This window comes from Caretta caretta, chromosome 2 (genome assembly GCF_965140235.1).
Source record: "Caretta caretta isolate rCarCar2 chromosome 2, rCarCar1.hap1, whole genome shotgun sequence".
Lineage (NCBI taxonomy): Eukaryota > Metazoa > Chordata > Testudines > Cheloniidae > Caretta > Caretta caretta.
The window spans coordinates 215,126,748-215,144,846 of record NC_134207.1 but is presented as its reverse complement, the minus strand read 5'-3'; the positions used below and the strand labels follow the sequence as shown (position 1 = coordinate 215,144,846).

General features: G+C 39.1%; 1 protein-coding gene across 2 annotated transcripts in view; it reads right to left on the bottom strand.

Annotated features, from left to right (window-relative positions):
- The window catches only part of AGMO (alkylglycerol monooxygenase), a 275,439-nt gene that overhangs the window by 161,901 nt on the left and 95,439 nt on the right, over nucleotides 1-18,099 (bottom strand). For both annotated transcript variants that reach the window (XM_048838282.2, XM_048838283.2), the window contains exons 4-5: nucleotides 11,509-11,612; nucleotides 3,094-3,189 (exon numbers count right to left, since the gene is read on the bottom strand). In XM_048838282.2, the coding sequence (XP_048694239.2) occupies nucleotides 3,094-3,189; nucleotides 11,509-11,612 (200 nt within the window). The remainder of the gene's footprint in view (nucleotides 1-3,093; nucleotides 3,190-11,508; nucleotides 11,613-18,099) is intronic.

The following is an 18,099-nucleotide window of genomic DNA, read 5'->3' as shown; positions in this document are numbered from 1 at the left end:
GGTATGGCTACTTGCAGCAGGTGCTTTACAGAACCATAGCTGGCAACAATATTAGGCCCTGACTTTGTAATGAGAGGCCTGTACTCTCATTAGGCTCTGCATTCAGATGCAAAACCATGAAATGGGGCTCTGCAAGGACACACGTCTGTTCATAGAGTTCTTATTGCAGTATCGGGACCTAAATTCATACAATATAATAAATCTTCTCATATAATTATATTCTATGTAAGATAATTAGAATGGGTAAAAAAAACAATTTTTCATGAAGATTCATGAAAATTATGTATAAAATATAAAAAAAATCAAACAAAAATTAATCATCTCTATAGTTAATATTTATCACTAGTTAAGTCTATTATAACAGTTGTCACATAATTCAATATAGCAGGTAAAATACAAATAGTTTAACAAATTATTGGATACAGTTTCCTTCCTAATTGTTTGTAATTGGCTGCCAGCCCCATTGGTTTAATCCAATATTGCTTCCAGTTGTGTCTGCTCTGGATGAAGATACGTGCATGTAGCCCCAAGAACTCTGCCTTTGCAACCCACTGGTGTGTGTGTGTATTTACAGATCCCACCCACTCCATGCCTGATCCTCAGAGGATACAAATCTGCTCCAGCTTCAACTGGAGAGCCTTGGACTTTTAGTTCAAGCCATAGCAGCTCATGCTTTTGGCTCTGGAGATCCCTGGTTCAATCCCCAGTTTGTCAGACACAAAGGTGGCTGTCACACCTTCATATTGTCTCTGCAGAGGCTGCCGAGGTCATTCCTCTTCCTCAGATCAAATGTAGTCGTGGCACTCAGGAACATATTACAGTGAGCAATGACACATGTGGGTGTCAGTGCTTGAGAAAGAGAGCAAATTGTTCTTTATTTCGGGGGATGGTTTGTTAAATGTTTTTCTGTGAAGTTTCTTGTTTTTCAAAATATACAAAATACTTCTTTTTGTTTCTTTACGAGGATCCAGAGACAGGCACGGCACTGTAATACAGCAACGGGAGAACCAGCTGAACTGTTGCAGCTGCCACCCTTGTCCTTGTTCTCTAGACGAGCGCTGCAATGGTGCAGACTGACACAGCAGTGGCTGACCCCATGTTTAGCTTTTCTCAGTACAGTACCAACAATGGCTGAAAACCTCTGCACATTTGGTAGTAATTCTGTGGGTGTAACTGGCATCATAAGGGTTTTGCAAGACCAAAGTTCTCTAGCACAGACAAGCATAGACACAAAGCTCCCTCAGCTCTGGTCAATGTCAGGGAAAATTCAGAGCACTCCAAGCCTCACAGAAATAGCACCTGGCAGGATCGTGCCCATAGTGCGCGTTCACAGCAATTACACCAACATTTTAACAATATTGTCAGTTATAACTGAAAGCGACAATAGCCCACTGGTTTCTGCATTTTGCCCTCCCTTTTTCTGTCTTGTCTGTTAAGGTGTTCAGGTGAGGGACTGTGTTTGTCTATTGCCTAGCATAACAGGGCTATGAACAAAGCTCATACTAAATGTAATACATGTTACTAATTATTAATAATTATTAACAGTATTAATAATATATACATTAAACAGATCCAAGTATAAGAACTGTGACCATTCCAAAGGACGAACTAATTTTCTAGTGTCTCAATAATCTACTAATAAGGGGTCTAATTATTAATTAAGAGTGAAATCCACTCCTGCGCAGAGTGCCAACACGAGGCCAATGCACCATATAAATCCTTCTTAAATCCTATTAAGGGTTTAAGGGCTTAGTGGGACGTAAGTGATGCACAGACCTCTCCATTTCACTTTAAGTGCTTAAGAAACAAAATGCACCACAAGTACTGAGCCATGTGACTAATACAGTTCTATGGAATGCTGGCACTTCGCAGAATGCTTCTGCGCGGCCATCAGCAGGAAAGTAGTATATCATATTCTTTCACAGACAATGTAACAGCAACAACTTACCAATGGCCCATCCCATGCACTTCAAGTAAACATAGTCTAACGTTAATCCTACACATGATCATGACACATTGCCAAAGCTGAGTGACAACGGCACAACAAAAGGCAGCATAACCAAAGAACTGAAGTGGATGGCAGAGACAATCAACAGCTCAACAGGGCAGTGTGCTACGTGCTACACATATGTGACATAGGAAAGGGGGGGGGTGAGAAAACCTGGATTTGTGCTGGAAATGGCCCAACTTGATTATCATACACATTGTAAGGAGAGTGATCACTTTAGATAAGCTATTACCAGCAGGAGAGTGGGGTGGAAGGAGTATATAATGTCTCTGTGTATATAATGTCTTCTGCAGTTTCCACAGTATGCATCCGATGAAGTGAGCTGTAGCTCACGAAAGCTTATGCTCAAATAAATTGGTTCGTCTCTACGGTGCCACAAGTCCTCCTTTTCTTTTTGCGAATACAGACTAACACAGCTGTTACTCTGAAACCTGTCAGGATAGCCATAGACATCTAGGGTGTAGTGTGACGGAGAAGGCTTCAAGCCAAGCCCCTTTCAACTACCTGAGAAGTGTGGGAATCTACTTACTAATTACAGTGGGTTATTGCTTTTATAAGTATGTAAAACATAGCTATAATTCACACCAACATGCGCATGTGTATATACATGCGAGTGCACTCACACAAATACAGTGATTAGACAATCACACAATGTGTTTTTATTTGAGAATTTAGATGTGATCCGGGAAAGGCAGTATCTGACCTTCAAATCAAAACTAAATATTTAAGCACTATTGTTTTTCTAACTGTTTTTACTGAAATATGTATCTTAGAAATGAAATCAGTTTCAATATGAGCCAGAAATATTTAATAAGCTGCGAGATAGGAAAATATAGTATTAAAATAGTAAAAAGTTTTGATTCTTTACAGTTAATTTTTTTTTAAATCTAATTGGGACCAACTGGCCTCATTGCTTCTTATAAACTTTGCAATATATATTATGAAAAAGAAATAAAAATGAACAGATGTTTCTCCTTAAAGAAGTCAGACAAAGATTTTTCTTACACAATAAATCAGCTGCTAGTGGATTTCCAGGACACTGCTCCAGGCAAACTGTTTAGGTATGGCTTTAAAACCTGATTTACCTCTGTATGTATCCAAAACTGGTAAAGGAGATTAAACTGGAGATGAACAGCATATACTGATGGAGGAATAAAAAGAGCCATAGGCAAGTAGAAAACCTGAAATATGAGAGAGAAAATATACATGTGTTTATGATTCAAAATTTTTCATATATTGTAAATACTTTCAATTATATATCATCTGAGATCTCAAAGGACTTTATAAACATTAATTGAACCTTACAGCACCTCTTGTGAGATATATATTATAGAAAAATAATAGATAGTAATAATTACTGTTATATTACTACTAGCAGTAGTAAAGGGAGACACAAAAAGTTTACATAAATGACTTGTCAAAGGGCACACAACAAGCAAGTGGCAGTAAGAGAATCCAGGAATTCTGACTCCAAAATTCTTATTCTGATCACTAGACAATACTCCTATAAGCATATATTTGACAATAACTACTATATTTTCCTGACTCTAACGATGATAAAAATGTGCTATAATTAAAACAGCTGTCATGTTTTTAGTATTTGCTGATCTTAAATATCCCACGCTCTTTGTCATACTGCCATGAACTTAACTTGCCTACCTAGGAAAGACACTACTGTCATACAGGGAGAATAATCTCATGTTAGTTTTCACAATTAGGTATTCAAATGGCTCTTTAAATAATGTCATCAAGTGAGAACTCTGGGACCCTCACATCCAAAAAAAGTTCATAGTCTTCCTTCCTTGCAAATAGGGTTTATCTCACTGGTTTTTTCACTTGACATAGTATGAAACAACAACCACATGGAGTAAGGGCTAGGGAAAGAAGTTTTTCTAGACAAAATAAAATCCAGGAGATGTATCTCAGAAAAAATGGGGGAATGGATAAGTGCATAGGTGAGAGACTTTTGGTGGCAAAACAGAAAGGCTCCCTTTGCATAGATTCCAAAGTCAAAAGGGACCATTGTGATCATCTAGTTTAACATGAATAACTCAGGTCATAGAACTTCCCTGAAATAAGTCCCAGAGCATATCTGTGACCTAAGAATCTCTTAATGCTAACTGGCAGAGGGTGCAGAGGAGTTACAGGTATTTCCTGAGTCAGATATGCACATTCTAATTCATCGAAGAATGTCATGTGAGGTCTCATATAAAAGCCAGTGTCACACTCATCAAAATCATTGTGAAATACATGTATGGATGTTGTGTAAGGAATTATGTGTATATACTGAAAATATGCTCTTTAAGTGTCTGTCAAGGTAGTAGTCATCAGTAAAGGTGAAAAACAGGTTTTCTGTCAGGAAAGAGATGTTTAGCCATTTAAGCGTTTACATATTAATTGAGTATCGTCTCATTCACAGTGGGTCTCCTATCACTAGTCTGAAATTAATGCAAATAAAGGGTTTGAAGACTTCAGAAAGAAACAAACAGAAAGAGAAAAGCTGAGGGAGGGAGTAAGGGAGAACCCTATCTGGAGGTGTACATCACAGGCTTGTTTGAGTATATTTAGGGGGACAGAGGAGTCACCCTAGCACCTTCCACTGAGGAAATAAAAGGCCAGTGAATTTGCTTCATGAAAAAGGGCCTCAGCCAGGCTTGGTTGAAAATGCTGGAGAACTTTGGGTGAAATAAGTTTCTTTAGACAAGATAGTAAATTGTTAGTTAAGTTTAGTCTCTAGAAAGCGTGTTGTGAATTTGTTTTGTATTTCTTTGGAAATAAACTTATTCTTGTTTTATATATGAATATATCTAGGTGCTGTGGTGTTAAATAAAGTGATGGCCCTGAGCTGAATCTTGCAAGCTGGTGCGTACTATGCCTTTGGGAACAGCAGGTGCCTGATAATTTTGAGAGTGTTCAGTGGAAGGGCTGGACATTACAAGGAATGCTCCAAGTATTCAAGACTTGGTTTGTGTCTATCGCTACCTGTATAGAGAGAATGAAGCTAGTGGAGGCATAGAATGTAGTGCCTGGGATGCCAAAGACTGGGAGATTCAGGGAGCTGACCCACAGCAGGCACAGACAAGACGGCTTCACACTAAGTGCAGGTGGGCAAGATCCAAACTTCATTTTAAAGGTGCTAGTGACAGAGAATCCAACACAACCTTTTGTAAATTGTCCCAATGGTAAACCACCCTCACTGTTAAAAATCTGAACCGTGCAATATGTAGGAGAACTGGCAAAGTCCATTGTCAGACTCCTGTAAGCCATTTTAAAAGACTCATGGATGGAGCACCACAAGAAGCAGCTGATAGAGGTAGTAAGAATCCTGAACTCAGACTGTCTTGGTACTGTCAAGTTAAAGGCGGCATTTATATAGCGTTCAATGTCTTCGGGGATAATTTCCAACAGGAAATAAATAGACTAAAAGGTGTCTGTTTTGCACATAGCTGACACAATAAGGTCCTTCTAAAAACACAGACTTTCTTCAACTACAGCAATAAATACAAAGGCCACATCTGATGGTTTTCCATTGCTTTGTTTCATTGCTCCTCCAAGCAACAGAAATGTTTCTACTTTGTTAGTTACTATGTGCGTTCATGTAAGCAGCCTCATGTTATGCTCCTGCATAATTAAACCATAGAATGGTTAGAACATCAGGAAAAAGGACAATCTGCAATTTTATTATAATCACTCTGATCCTCAAAGGCTGAGATTTTGGCACAAATGTTTTATTAAATGAAAACAAAATGAAAATATTTAATTGTAAAACAGAGCAGAATTAAAATCCATAGTTCCACTGTTTGGGTCTTTCTGAATACATAACCTTGTGTTTGCAAAACACCATGCACTTTTTCCCAAGTGACTTTCTCTCTTTCGTTGATTTCTTTGAACTGTTTACTTATGCACTTTTAAGAACCCATTTCCTTATAAAGAAATAAAAGTGGGCTAGAGGTGGCATTTTTACAGGGGAGTTGGATTCTTTGGGACATGTTCTGTAATATTTCACACTCCATGCAAGAGGTTACACAAGGTATAAATCGGCACAGAATTATTGCCTTTTATACATGGAACTTCTCAAAAGACACCTCATGCAAAGGTCACAGGAGAAGCAGCATGCAGGCAAGATTTAGGTGAGCCCAGTGCAATGACACTGGTGCAATCAACTGTATTATTCTCATGACATGTTTAATTATCTCCTTTTGCCTGAAGATAGCATGGGTAATTTAGTGGTATTTATAGATGATGTGGAGAGGAATTAAGGATCATCTTCATATTTACGAGTCTACTCTGAACCCCCTCTATGACAAATATATGGATTTCTGTTGTAAGTAGTGAGCTAGGAAAAATCTTTCTATAAATCTATAGGTCAATTTAAGATTGACAACACAGCACATTTCGTATGCTTCTTTGCAATTTAAGCTGTATCCAGTAAAGAATGTTTTTGTAAGGGTCACCTGCAGAAGTGTCTGATGTGGGGAGGGGTGAAAACTCCTCCCACACAGAAGAAACAGGATTTTGTTCCTAAAATCTGTGCTTCTGCTATAGGCCCTAAACCATTTTTCCAGGTCTTCTTCTCAGGGCAAGCCTCAAGACCATCCTCTCAGCCTAAGAAGAGATCTGCTTCTCTACTTCGAACCCACTAGACTAACACAAATGTTTCCTACACACATGACAAAGTTATAGGCATTTGATTCAAAGTTCAAGAATATGTTTCACACCACTGCTTGCACTTGAAGTATGTCTTTCTCTTCTCTTTCCCTTCATATCTTTTCAATCAGCCTGCACACAACCCACACAATACACTCAACCCAGATTAATATACAGATTTATCTTATAATGTTTAACTTAAAACACATACAGAGCTGGCAGCAGAACAGTCCCACAATCCCACATTATCCACCACAACATTCTCACATGCCTCTTCATATGTTTCAACAAAATGAGATGTCAAACTGCCTTCAACTGCATATGCTCAGAGACATCAGATATCACTTAGAGATTGACAATAACCCTTCACTTGATTATGTTTAAAGGCAAACAAACACACACACACACACACACACGATTCTTCCTTATGTAGGCAGCTCAGAAAATGGTAGTTCTTTAAGAATTAGCATGGGTTTCCTGGAGCACGAGTATTTACAAAATGTGTGTTTAAGTGATGGCCATGCTTCAGAAAGAGATAATTTTCACCCTTGCTTTTACACAATCTAGACCAGTGGTGCGCAAGACCGCCCCTGGGGCAAGCGGCAGGAGGAGCGCCGCCAAAGGAGTGCTGCCGGCACGGCGGCAGCAGCTCTCCTGGGCCTTTGATTCGCCGGCAGCACGCCCGCAGCAGCTCGGCTCTCCCCGCTCCATCTTCGGTGGCACGCCAGCGGCAGCTCTTTTTCGTTTTTTTTTTTTGCTTTCCTAGAGCTGGCCTTGGGGGTGCGTGATCCAAAAAGTTTGGAGACCACAGTTCTAGACAACTCCACCGACAAGACAAACATTAAATCTCTCTTTGCTTTTCTCAGATGTGAAAGAGCAATGCACACCATGATGTTAACTAGTTCTAGTCTATGTAGCTTTCTATATCACGTGCATCACTGTGATATCTGACTGCCTGCCAGTAGTCCATTCAGTAACTTGACAATGCATTTGTCACTTATTGTTTGTCCTCCCATCCTCTCCCCAGAGGGAGAAGCCTGCATAGTAGCGGAGTGTCTTGTTTTGGTAGGGTGTAGGGTTTTTTGTTTTTTAAATATAAATATACCTGTTGCTATGTGTTTACGTAAAAGAAGGCAAGCTAGGATCATTACTTCTTAGCTTGATTTCCCATGGCTCCAGGCTAATATACCTTGTAATTTGGTTTGAAAGCTGGTGCCAGCATCAACCTTGGTACTGTCTACAGCATCCCATCCAGTCGTTTCACAGGCAGTTCTCCCACTGGTCCCAGTTAAGAACATAAGAACATAACAACAGCCATATGGGTCAGACCAAAGGTCCATCTAGCCCAGTATCATGTCTTCCGACAGTGGCCAATGCCAGGTGCCCCAGAGGGAATGAACAGAACAGGTAATCATCAAGGGATCCATCCCCTTTTGCCCATTCTCAGCTTCTGGCAAAGAGGGGTCTATGGACCCCATCCATGCCCATCCTGGCTAATAGCCATTGATGGACCTATTCTCCATGAATTTATCTAGTTCTTTTTTGAACCCTGTTATAGTCTTGGCCTTCACAACTCCTCTGGCAAAGAGTTCCACAGGTTGACAGAGTGTTGTGTGAAGAGATACTTCCTTTTGTTTGTTTTAAACCTGCTGCCTATTAATTGCATTTGGTGGTCCCCAGTTTTTGCATTATGAGAAGGATAACACTTCCTTATTTACTTTCTCCACATAAGTCAGGATTTTATAGACCTCTATTATATCCCCCCTTAGTTGTCTCTTTTCCATGCTGAAAAGTCCCAGTCTTATTAATCTCTCCTTGTACGGCAGCCGTTCCTTACCCCCAATCATTTTTTTGCCCTTTTCTGCACCTTTTCCAGTTTCAATGTATATATTTTTGGATGGGGCGACCAAATCTGCACACAGTATTCAAGATGTGGGCGTACCATGGATTTATTCAGAGGCAATGTGATATTTTCTGTCTTATTATCTATCCCTTTCTTAATGATTCCCAACATTCTGTTTGCTTTTTTGACTGCTGCTGCACATTGAGTGGATGTTTTAAGAGAACTATCCACAATGACTCCAAGATCTCTTTCTTGAGTGGTAACAGATAATTTAGGCCCCATCATTTTATATGTATAGTTGGGATTATGTTTTCCATTGTGCACTACTTTACATTCATAAACATTGAATTTCATCTGACATTTTGTTGCCCACTCACCCAGTTTTGAGAGATCCTTTTGTAGCTCTTGCAGTCTGCCTGGGAACTTAACTATCTTGAGTAGTTTTGTATCGTCTGCAAATCTTGTGACTGTTTTCCTCTTTTCCCAGATCATTTATGAATATGTTGAATAGTACTGGTCCCAATACAGACCCTTGGGGGACACCACTATTTACCTCTCTCCATTCTGAAAGCTGATCATTTATCCTACCTTTGTTTCCTATCTTTTAACCAGTTACTGATTCCAGAGAGGACCTAGTCTCTTACCCCATAACAGCTTACTTTGCTTAAGAGCCTTTGGTGAGGGACCTGGTCAAAGGCTTTCTGAAAATCTAAATACACTATACCCACTGGATCCCGCTTGTCCACATGCTTGTTGACCCCCTCAAAGAATTCTAATAGATTGGTGAGGCATGATTTCCCTTTACAAAAACCATGTTGACTATTGCCCAATAAGTTATGTTCATCTATGTGTCTGACAATTTTGTTCTTTACTATAGTTTCAAACAGTTTGCCCAGCACTGAAGTCAGGCTTACTGGGCTATAATTGCCAGGGTCACCTCTGGAGCCCTTTTAAAAAATTGGTGTCACATTAGCTATCCTCCAGTCATTTGGTTCAGAAGCTGATTTAAATGATAGGTTACGGACTACAGTTAGTAGTCCTGCAATTTCACATTTGAGTTCCTTCAGAACTCTTGGGTGAATACCATCTTGTCCTGGTGACTTATCACTGTTTAGTTTATCAATTTGTTCCCAAACCCCCCCAATGACACCTCAATCTGGTACAATTCTTCAGATTTGTCACCTAAAAAGAATGGCTCAGGTTTGGGAATCTCCCTCACATCCTCAACCATGAAGACCGATGCAAAGAATTCATTTAGTTTCTCTATAATGGCCTTATTGTTCTTGAATGCTCCTTTAGCATTTGAATGATCCAGTGGCCACACTGGTTGTTTAGCAGGCTTCCTGCTACTGATATACTTAAAAATTTTTTTGCTATTACTTTTTGAGTCTTTGGCTAGCTGTACTTCAAATTTTCTTTTGGCCTTCCCAATTGTATTTTTACACTTAATTTGCCAGAGTTTATGCTCCTTTCTATTTTCCTCAGCAGGATTTAACTTCCATTTTTTAAAGGATGTATTTTTGCCTCTCACTGCTTCTTTTACTTTGTTGTTTAGCCATGGTGGCTCTTTTTTGGTTCTCTTACTATGTCTTTTTAATTTGGGGTATACATTTAAGTTGAGTCTCTATTATGGTGTCTTTAAAAAGTTTCCATGCAGCTTGCAGGGGTTTGACTTTTGGTGCTGTAGCTTTTAATTTCTGTTTAACTAACCTCCTCATTTTTGTGTAGTTTCCCTTTCTGAAATTAAATGCTACAGTGTTGGGCTGCTGCGGTGTTTTCCCTGCCACAGCGATCTTAAATTGAATTATATTATGGTCACTATTACCAAGCGGTCCAGCCATATTCACCTCTTGGACCTAATCCTGTTCTCCACTTAGAACTAAATCAAGAATTGCCTGTCCTCTTGTGGGTTCCAAGACCAGCTGCCCCAAGAAGGAATCATTTAAGGTGTCAAGAAACTTTCTCTCTGCATCCTGTCCTGAGGTGATATGTACCCAGTCAATATGGGGATAGTTGAAATCCCCCATTATTACTGAGTTTTTTTTATTTTAATAGCCTCTCTAAACTGCCTGAGCATTTCACAGTCACTATCACCATCCTGGTCAGGTGGTTGGTAATATATCCCTACTGCTATATTCTTCTTATTCGAGCATGGAATTACTATCCATAGAGATTCTATGATACAGTTTGGTTCATTTAAGATTTTTACTTCATTTGATTCTATGCTTTCTTTCACATATAATGCCACTCCCCCACCAGCACAACCTGTTCTGTCCTTCTGATATATTTTGTACCCTGGTATTACTGTGTACCATTGATTATCCTCATCCCACCAAGTTTCTGTGATGCTTATTATATCAATAGCCTCATTTAATACAAGGCACCCATCTTATTATTTAGACTTCTAGCATTGGTATATAAGCACTTTAAAAACTTGTCACTTTTTAGAGGTCTCCCATTACATGATGTAATTGAATGAGACTTTTTTTCATTTGACTGTTTCTCATCAGATCCTACCAGTATGTTATCTTCCATGCTCTCCTCCTTACTAGGACATAGAGAATCTCCATTCATAGATCCTCCCCAAAGGAATGTCTCTGTCCGAACCACGTGTTCCTCCATACCTGTCGGCTTTCCCCATGTCTTCATTTACCCCAGCATAGATCCAGAGTAAGTCCATTTTCTTCACTGCTGTTACTCCATGTCTATGCTGGCATTATGAAGAAGAATTATTCCATTGTGTTTAGAAAGTTATGAATGTGTGAAAGCCTGGGACTATAATTGTCCTCCTCAAAGTTGACTTTATTTCTCCTTTTCACACATCTCAATGGAGAGTGTGAGCATACCTATTTTTGATTCACATAATTCTCAGGATGCCTCAGATTACCTTTCTGCGCTGTGCTTTTCGGTGTCTAACATTTTCCTTCAGACAAAATTAAATAGCTGTGATTTTAAATAGCAGTTATTTTTAATAAAGTTCAATTATATTATTGCATTTTGCATAACTTACCCAAGAAACGTATCTCTGCAGTGCAGATTGTCTCAGTGCTGTGGATAAGTTATAAGCTTCAGAACTATGATGTACTTGGTGTGCTGCCCACAATATATTAACCTCTGCAAAACACATAATTTCTAATGAGGCATGAAAGAAAGAACAAAGAACATTCATCTCTCATGACTTTTTTTTAACCTATAAGCAAGTGATTCCAAAATTTACACTTTGCTATTTTATCATAATATGGCAGGTAATAAAAACTCACCTTCAGAGCTGAATTTAGAGGTGATGAAGAGAATGGTGTAGGTTAAACATTGGTAAGTGGACACAAGTGGTTGTAATCTACTTGCTGAGGGAGCAGAAGAATCGGGATACAAAAGAAAGTAGAAGGCTTTAAGAGAATATGAGATGAAGGGTCAGGGGATGGCAGCCTTGGTTAAATTATACTTCCACCAGGAATTTTCCCATTGACTTCAAAGGGACAGAATTTGGTGTGCATTCATTTGTTTTGCATTTGTGTACTCATGTACCATACTTCAGGTTTCCTTCAGACTTGGATACTGAAAATGTTTTAGTGCTTGATGAGTAAAGAAACAATTTAAATAGTAGCTGTTAAAAGGCTTTCTGGGACATTTCAGTCTTCAAGCCCACCTGGAAACTCACACCACAAGGACATGACCATTGTCTGCCTATTAACAAGAAATGGAAAAACAAAGCATTCTGCTATTACTGTTTGGGAACTTTGGATTCAGTCAAAAGATAGTGACTGGGGCAGTTTAATGGTGAGGTTTGGGCGAGGCTAGCGTAGGTCACATGCCCAAAGGCATGACACTTTTGATTTGCTGCATGTTTCGGAGCAATATAGAGAAACACTAACAGTTTACAGAATAGCAATGGGCCATCTTGATTATCACTACAAAAGTTTTTTTTTCTCCTGCTGATAATAGCTCATCTTAATTAATTAGCCTCTTACTCCACCTTTTCATATTCCCTGTAGATATATATATCTTCTTACTATGTGATCCATTCTATGCATCCGATGAAGTGGGCTGTAGCCCAAAAGCTTATGCTCAAATAAATTTGTTAGTCTCTAAGGCGCCACAAGTACTCCTGTTCTTTTTACTAACTGTTTACCAAGGCATTTTTTCCTTAAGTACCACTCTAGGCGACCTTGTTGTGATGAAACTTTGAAAATCTAAAGATGTTTGGGCAGCCTTAAGTGGGAGGTTATCAAGCAGCAAGGAAAGCCAAAATCTTTCATAGCCACCAGATGTATAGCAAGAGGCTGTGAGGAAGGTCTTAATTACACTATGATGAGAAGGCGGGTGGTTAATGCAGCCCCATAATGTGCCTTTTTAGCTTGCAACTAAATTAAAGGTCACATATGTTTAAAGGGGTGAAATTTACATAAAGTCTCAGCTGATACAGAATTCGAAAACTGATTGGCTGACAGCCAGTTAAACCTTCCCCACTAATGGCAATGTTTCACTGGAACAATTAGGAAACTGCCTTTGGCAGATATTGGGATCCCATCCATAAGCGTGATTTTACAAATGTGTATTCAAATGCTTTGAAATCATCTAGTGCCAAACTATGTCAAATGTTTCAGGACTGATGATTAACACATAGTTGTAATGTAAACGGATGCCAAATCAAACACCTTAATGAATCTCAAGGTGTCTTCATCATTTCAAGGGACTAGAGAAATAACAGAGTGCCCTATACGCTAGAAATTAGAATTTCTGTATCTAATGAACCTTGACAAGTTAGCAATTTATAAGGCAGCTTCATCATTTCTGATTGTCCTCCAAGCCTTTGAAAATCCTTATGATAGCTGTCTTGAAACTATAATTTAAACTACCTATCACAAAAAATAGGTAACACTCAATCTGAGAAACCTTTATTCCTTAAATGTCTCTTCTCCTGAAGTAACAAGTGTGCAATCTATTTAACATTTGTCATCTTTTCTTTTTTGTAGGTGGGTGGGGGGGGCGAAGAGACATCTTAATACACACTGCCTTAATGAGCTCACCAGGAGATGAATTATTCAGGTGAGCTTCAATACTGTGTAATAATTTGTATTTGAAATGCTTCCCAAGACCTCGACAGAAGCTAAATGAGTGAACAAAGAATCTAAAAAGGTGGAGGTTAAAAACCTGTCGTCTTAGTTGTTTTAAAAGCATTTACTTCCTATCACAAACTGTGTGTAACACAAGCCCTTCACTCAATGAAGTACAGCTGTACAAACAAGGTACAGTAACTGGATCTTCCTTATTTCCCTCAGTCATTTTTCAGCATTGTGAAAAGTTCAAGGAAGGGAATCTGTGTTGATTTTTACAGTCTACATTCATTCTGGTTAAGGTCAAATGGTTTTCAAAACTAATTACTAAAACGACATTTTATTAACAGAGTTAAACATTTAAAAAGCCTCTTAATCTAATGAGCAGGCTAACTGCACGTTAAAAATCTTCTCAAATGTGAGACAATCGATTTGGAAGATCAGTAAGTTGAAAATACAGTAGAGCAGTATCAGAAAAAACAAACAATACTGCCGTGAGTAATCAGTCTAAGAATATTTTCTGATCTTTATGTTGCACTCCATTAAATCTTTAATCCTGCTCTCACTGAAGTTAATGGAAAAAACTCACCCTGAATTCACTGGGAGCAAGAGCTACCGTGACTAGACATCCTGATAATATCGGGATCATCCCGATATTAGGGGCTTTGTCTTATATACGCAAGTATTCCCGCCCATGCCACCCTTGAAAAAAAAGTGTCCCTATTTTTAACACTTTCTATCTAGTCACAACAGCAAAGGGCAGAGTCAATAATCTGAAATGAATTTTATCCTATTTTAGCTGAATAAACTGACCACCACTAATATTCATGCTATTTTTTATCTGAAGCAGTTTAACATTACTGTCCCCATGTGCACTGCAACAGATCTGGGTTTATAAAATCATCCAAAAGATCAAGCTTGGAATTATCAGCATTTTTTAACAGTATTTTTTTTCAAATGTCACCTTTAACAGCAACTATTAGCTTTTACCTATAAAAGAGTCAAAATTGTCATTTACGCTTTCCCAAACTATTACAGTGAAATTGGAGGAGATGCAAAAATATGACAGAACTAATCATTTCCATGAAATCGCAACATTTATTATGGTTTTGCAATCTGTTTTCATTTTGGGAAATAGTGCCAAACAACTTGTGTTGCTCGAGTATAGGCCTGATAAAGGGGAGTTTCGCCAAAGGACTGCAGGATTTGGCCTCAAAATTGAAGAAGAAAAAAACGAACAAAAATAGTAATATTTTCTGTCTTGTCTGCACTGACAACTGGTAGCCAAGTGGGGGGAATGCTTCATTTTAAAGACAAGGCATTATTCTGCAATAATGCTCTGAAACTCCCCTTGCATTTAACTGAAGTTTTTATCCTGCTCTGGACTGCAGAATTGCATCTTCTGTAATACATCAGGAAAGACCAGTGATGAAAGAATAAATAGCAGCACTTACACTAACAAGAGTTTATAACTGTGACTAAGAAGCCTGAATCTAGGCATCAATCTATTGTTATTATTATACAATATCCAGCTACAAATAATATGCTGTAAAATACAAAATACGTCTCAAAGGTAAAATGCAGAGCAACCAGGGAAAATAACTTATTGTTCACTAATCAGTAGCATCAGGAACAGAAATTAAAGTGTCTCAGGAACGCTTACGTGGCAATATTTTTAAATTTCCATGAATCAAAGAGAAGACAAATTACTGAGGAAAATATAATTGTAAAACACTGTCTTTCCCCCTTCCTTAGGGTAAAAAGTAGACGTGCACCCAATGCCTATTTTTAAAAGAACAGATAATAAAATAAAAAAGATGGGCAAAATCTGTACCCTTTTCCTCTCCATTCCCATTCCCCAAAAGAACCAAGGAAAGTAGGCACTTATGGAATTTGAGGTGCTAGCTATATAAAGCTTCAACAAAACACAGTTTCATTTTTTCTTAGTCATGCATGATTAACAAGTGAGCTGAAAAATTTAATTGAACAGAACACAATAAAATTAGAAATAGGTATCAGAACAACGGTTATGATTTAAAGTATTATATGCAACAGTTGATGGACAATGTCTCAAAAAAAAAAAAAACCCTCATTTTCCTCCTAAAATCTACTTATGAAGGGCCAAATCCAGAGGTCTGCTCAGGAAAACTCCCACTGAATTCAGTGGCTCCAACTCCCATGTAACTTCATGGAGAATTAGTGTGGGAACTAAGTGAAAACTAAATAAAAATTGAGGGTCAGATCACAACATTCCTCTCCCTCCCCAATCCACAGAAGGGTTCTTCACAGTAACGATTTTACGTCTCTTCTTTGGGAGTGGGAGGTGGTTAACCATCTACACGACACTGTAACCCCTTTCCTGGGACCCCACAGAGGGCTGTCTCTGAGGTCAGGATCTACATGGGGCTGATAGTATAGAAGATACACACTTTGTCTCTCATTGGCCCTACTGAAATTACTTCAGTAAGGTAATACCCTGGAGCTGTCCTACTCTTATCTAAGGATAAGTGCAGGGTCCTGCACTTAGGACGGAAGAACCCAATGCACAGCTACAGACTAGGGACCGAATGGCTAGGCAGCAGTTCTGCGGAAAAGGACCTAGGGGTGACAGTGGACAAGAAGCTGGATATGAGTCAGCAGTGTGCCCTTGTTGCCAAGAAGGCCAATGGCATTTTGGGATGTATAAGTAGGGGCATAGCGAGCAGATCGAGGGACGTGATCGTTCCCCTCTATTCGACATTGGTGAGGCCTCATCTGGAGTACTGTGTCCAGTTTTGGGCCCCACACTTCAAGAAGGATGTGGATAAATTGGAGAGAGTCCAGCGAAGGGCAACAAAAATGATTAGGGGTCTGGAACACATGAGTTATGAGGAGAGGCTGAGGGAGCTGGGATTGTTTAGCCTGCAGAAGAGAAGAATGAGGGGGGATTCGATAGCTGCTTTCAACTAGCTGAAAGGGGGTTCCAAAGAGGATGGCTCTAGACTGTTCTCAATGGTATCAGATGACAGAACGAGGAGTAATGGTCTCAAGCTGCAGTGGGGGAGGTTTAGATTGGATATTAGGAAAAACTTTTTCACTAAGAGGGTGGTGAAACACTGGAATGCGTTACCTAGGGAGGTGGTAGAATCTCCTTCCTTAGAGGTTTTTAAGGTCAGGCTTGACAAAGCCCTGGCTGGGATGATTTAACTGGGAATTGGTCCTGCTTCGAGCAGGGGGTTGGACTAGATGACCTTCTGGGGTCTCTTCCAACCCTTATATTCTATGATTCTATGATTCAACACCAGGAAACAACTCCACAGAGTCCCACCCTATTAAATGACCCTCCGGTAATCCAAATCCAAAGAAGGCCCTGGTAGTTGGCAGGAAGTTAGTTTATGGATTTCTCCCCAAGGCCATGTGGATATTAGGTTTGCAGCTACAGCCTGTTCTCAGCAGATAAATGACACTCCTCCAACAGTACAAATCCAAAGGAACAATAAGACAATCACTCAGAACTTCCCTCCATCTTTATCCTCTTCCCTGGGTTTTACTATGGGAAGAGAAGATCTTGCCCCAAGTAAGGGCATGAACCCCAATTAAACCACTGTCATCAATACTGATATATAATATATATACACACACTTTCTACAGTGTTGGCATTATAGCTGATTCTTCTCAACTTTGAATTTGTCCTTGCACCAGTTTTACCTTTTGGCATTAATCAACAAGTAGGCTGTCTTAGAGGTGGTAGTTGATGCTAGAACCCCACTGTAATAGCCCAAAGTCAAATTCAACACCTTTACTACCTGTTTTAAATTCCAATCAATTTCCCATGTGATGGTAGACACTGCTCATCTTATGCATAAGATTCTCTTAAGAATACAAAACACAGTAAGTTCAAATTGCCCTTCGTTATTAATTTCCTTCGCCTTTCACCATGATACACAACTCACCATATTTTGTTTAACGGGAGAAAATGCATTTCCCAATAAAAACTGTTGTCAGTTCAAGAAGCTATGTCGGTGAAAACAGCCATTTTCACAACACCCCAAAAACAGCTGCAAGGTAAAAGTGTGTCAGTTCTGTTGAACAGATGAACAATTTCTTTTCAAGTTTTTTCACTCAGAGGGCTCAAACATAGGCTTTGGAATAAAAAAAACCAAAAGTGTGCAGACAATGTGGAGCATATTTGTTAAACCACATAATGAGATAACCTAAAGCTATGCTTTGGAGTGTCTCTTTTCAGCAGTCATGGCTATGGCCAAGTGAATGGAGGGAAGTTTTTATTTGAATTCAAAACCTAATTTTGATCTATCTTTGTTATGTTCTGTGGGTAAGGTGCATTATTATTCAGTCAGAAACAGAAACATATGACTTATCTAACAGTACATACATTGAGAATATTTACAATTATGTGTACTATGTCACAAAGGTACCATGTGATGAATGGCTTTGGCTAATGACCACCCAGGCCAGTGGAGAGATATTTCCCTATCTCTACCACCTAGTGTGATCTCTGAGAGTCACCAGTACCTAATGAGGAGCAGTAACCTACAATGCTTTGGGTA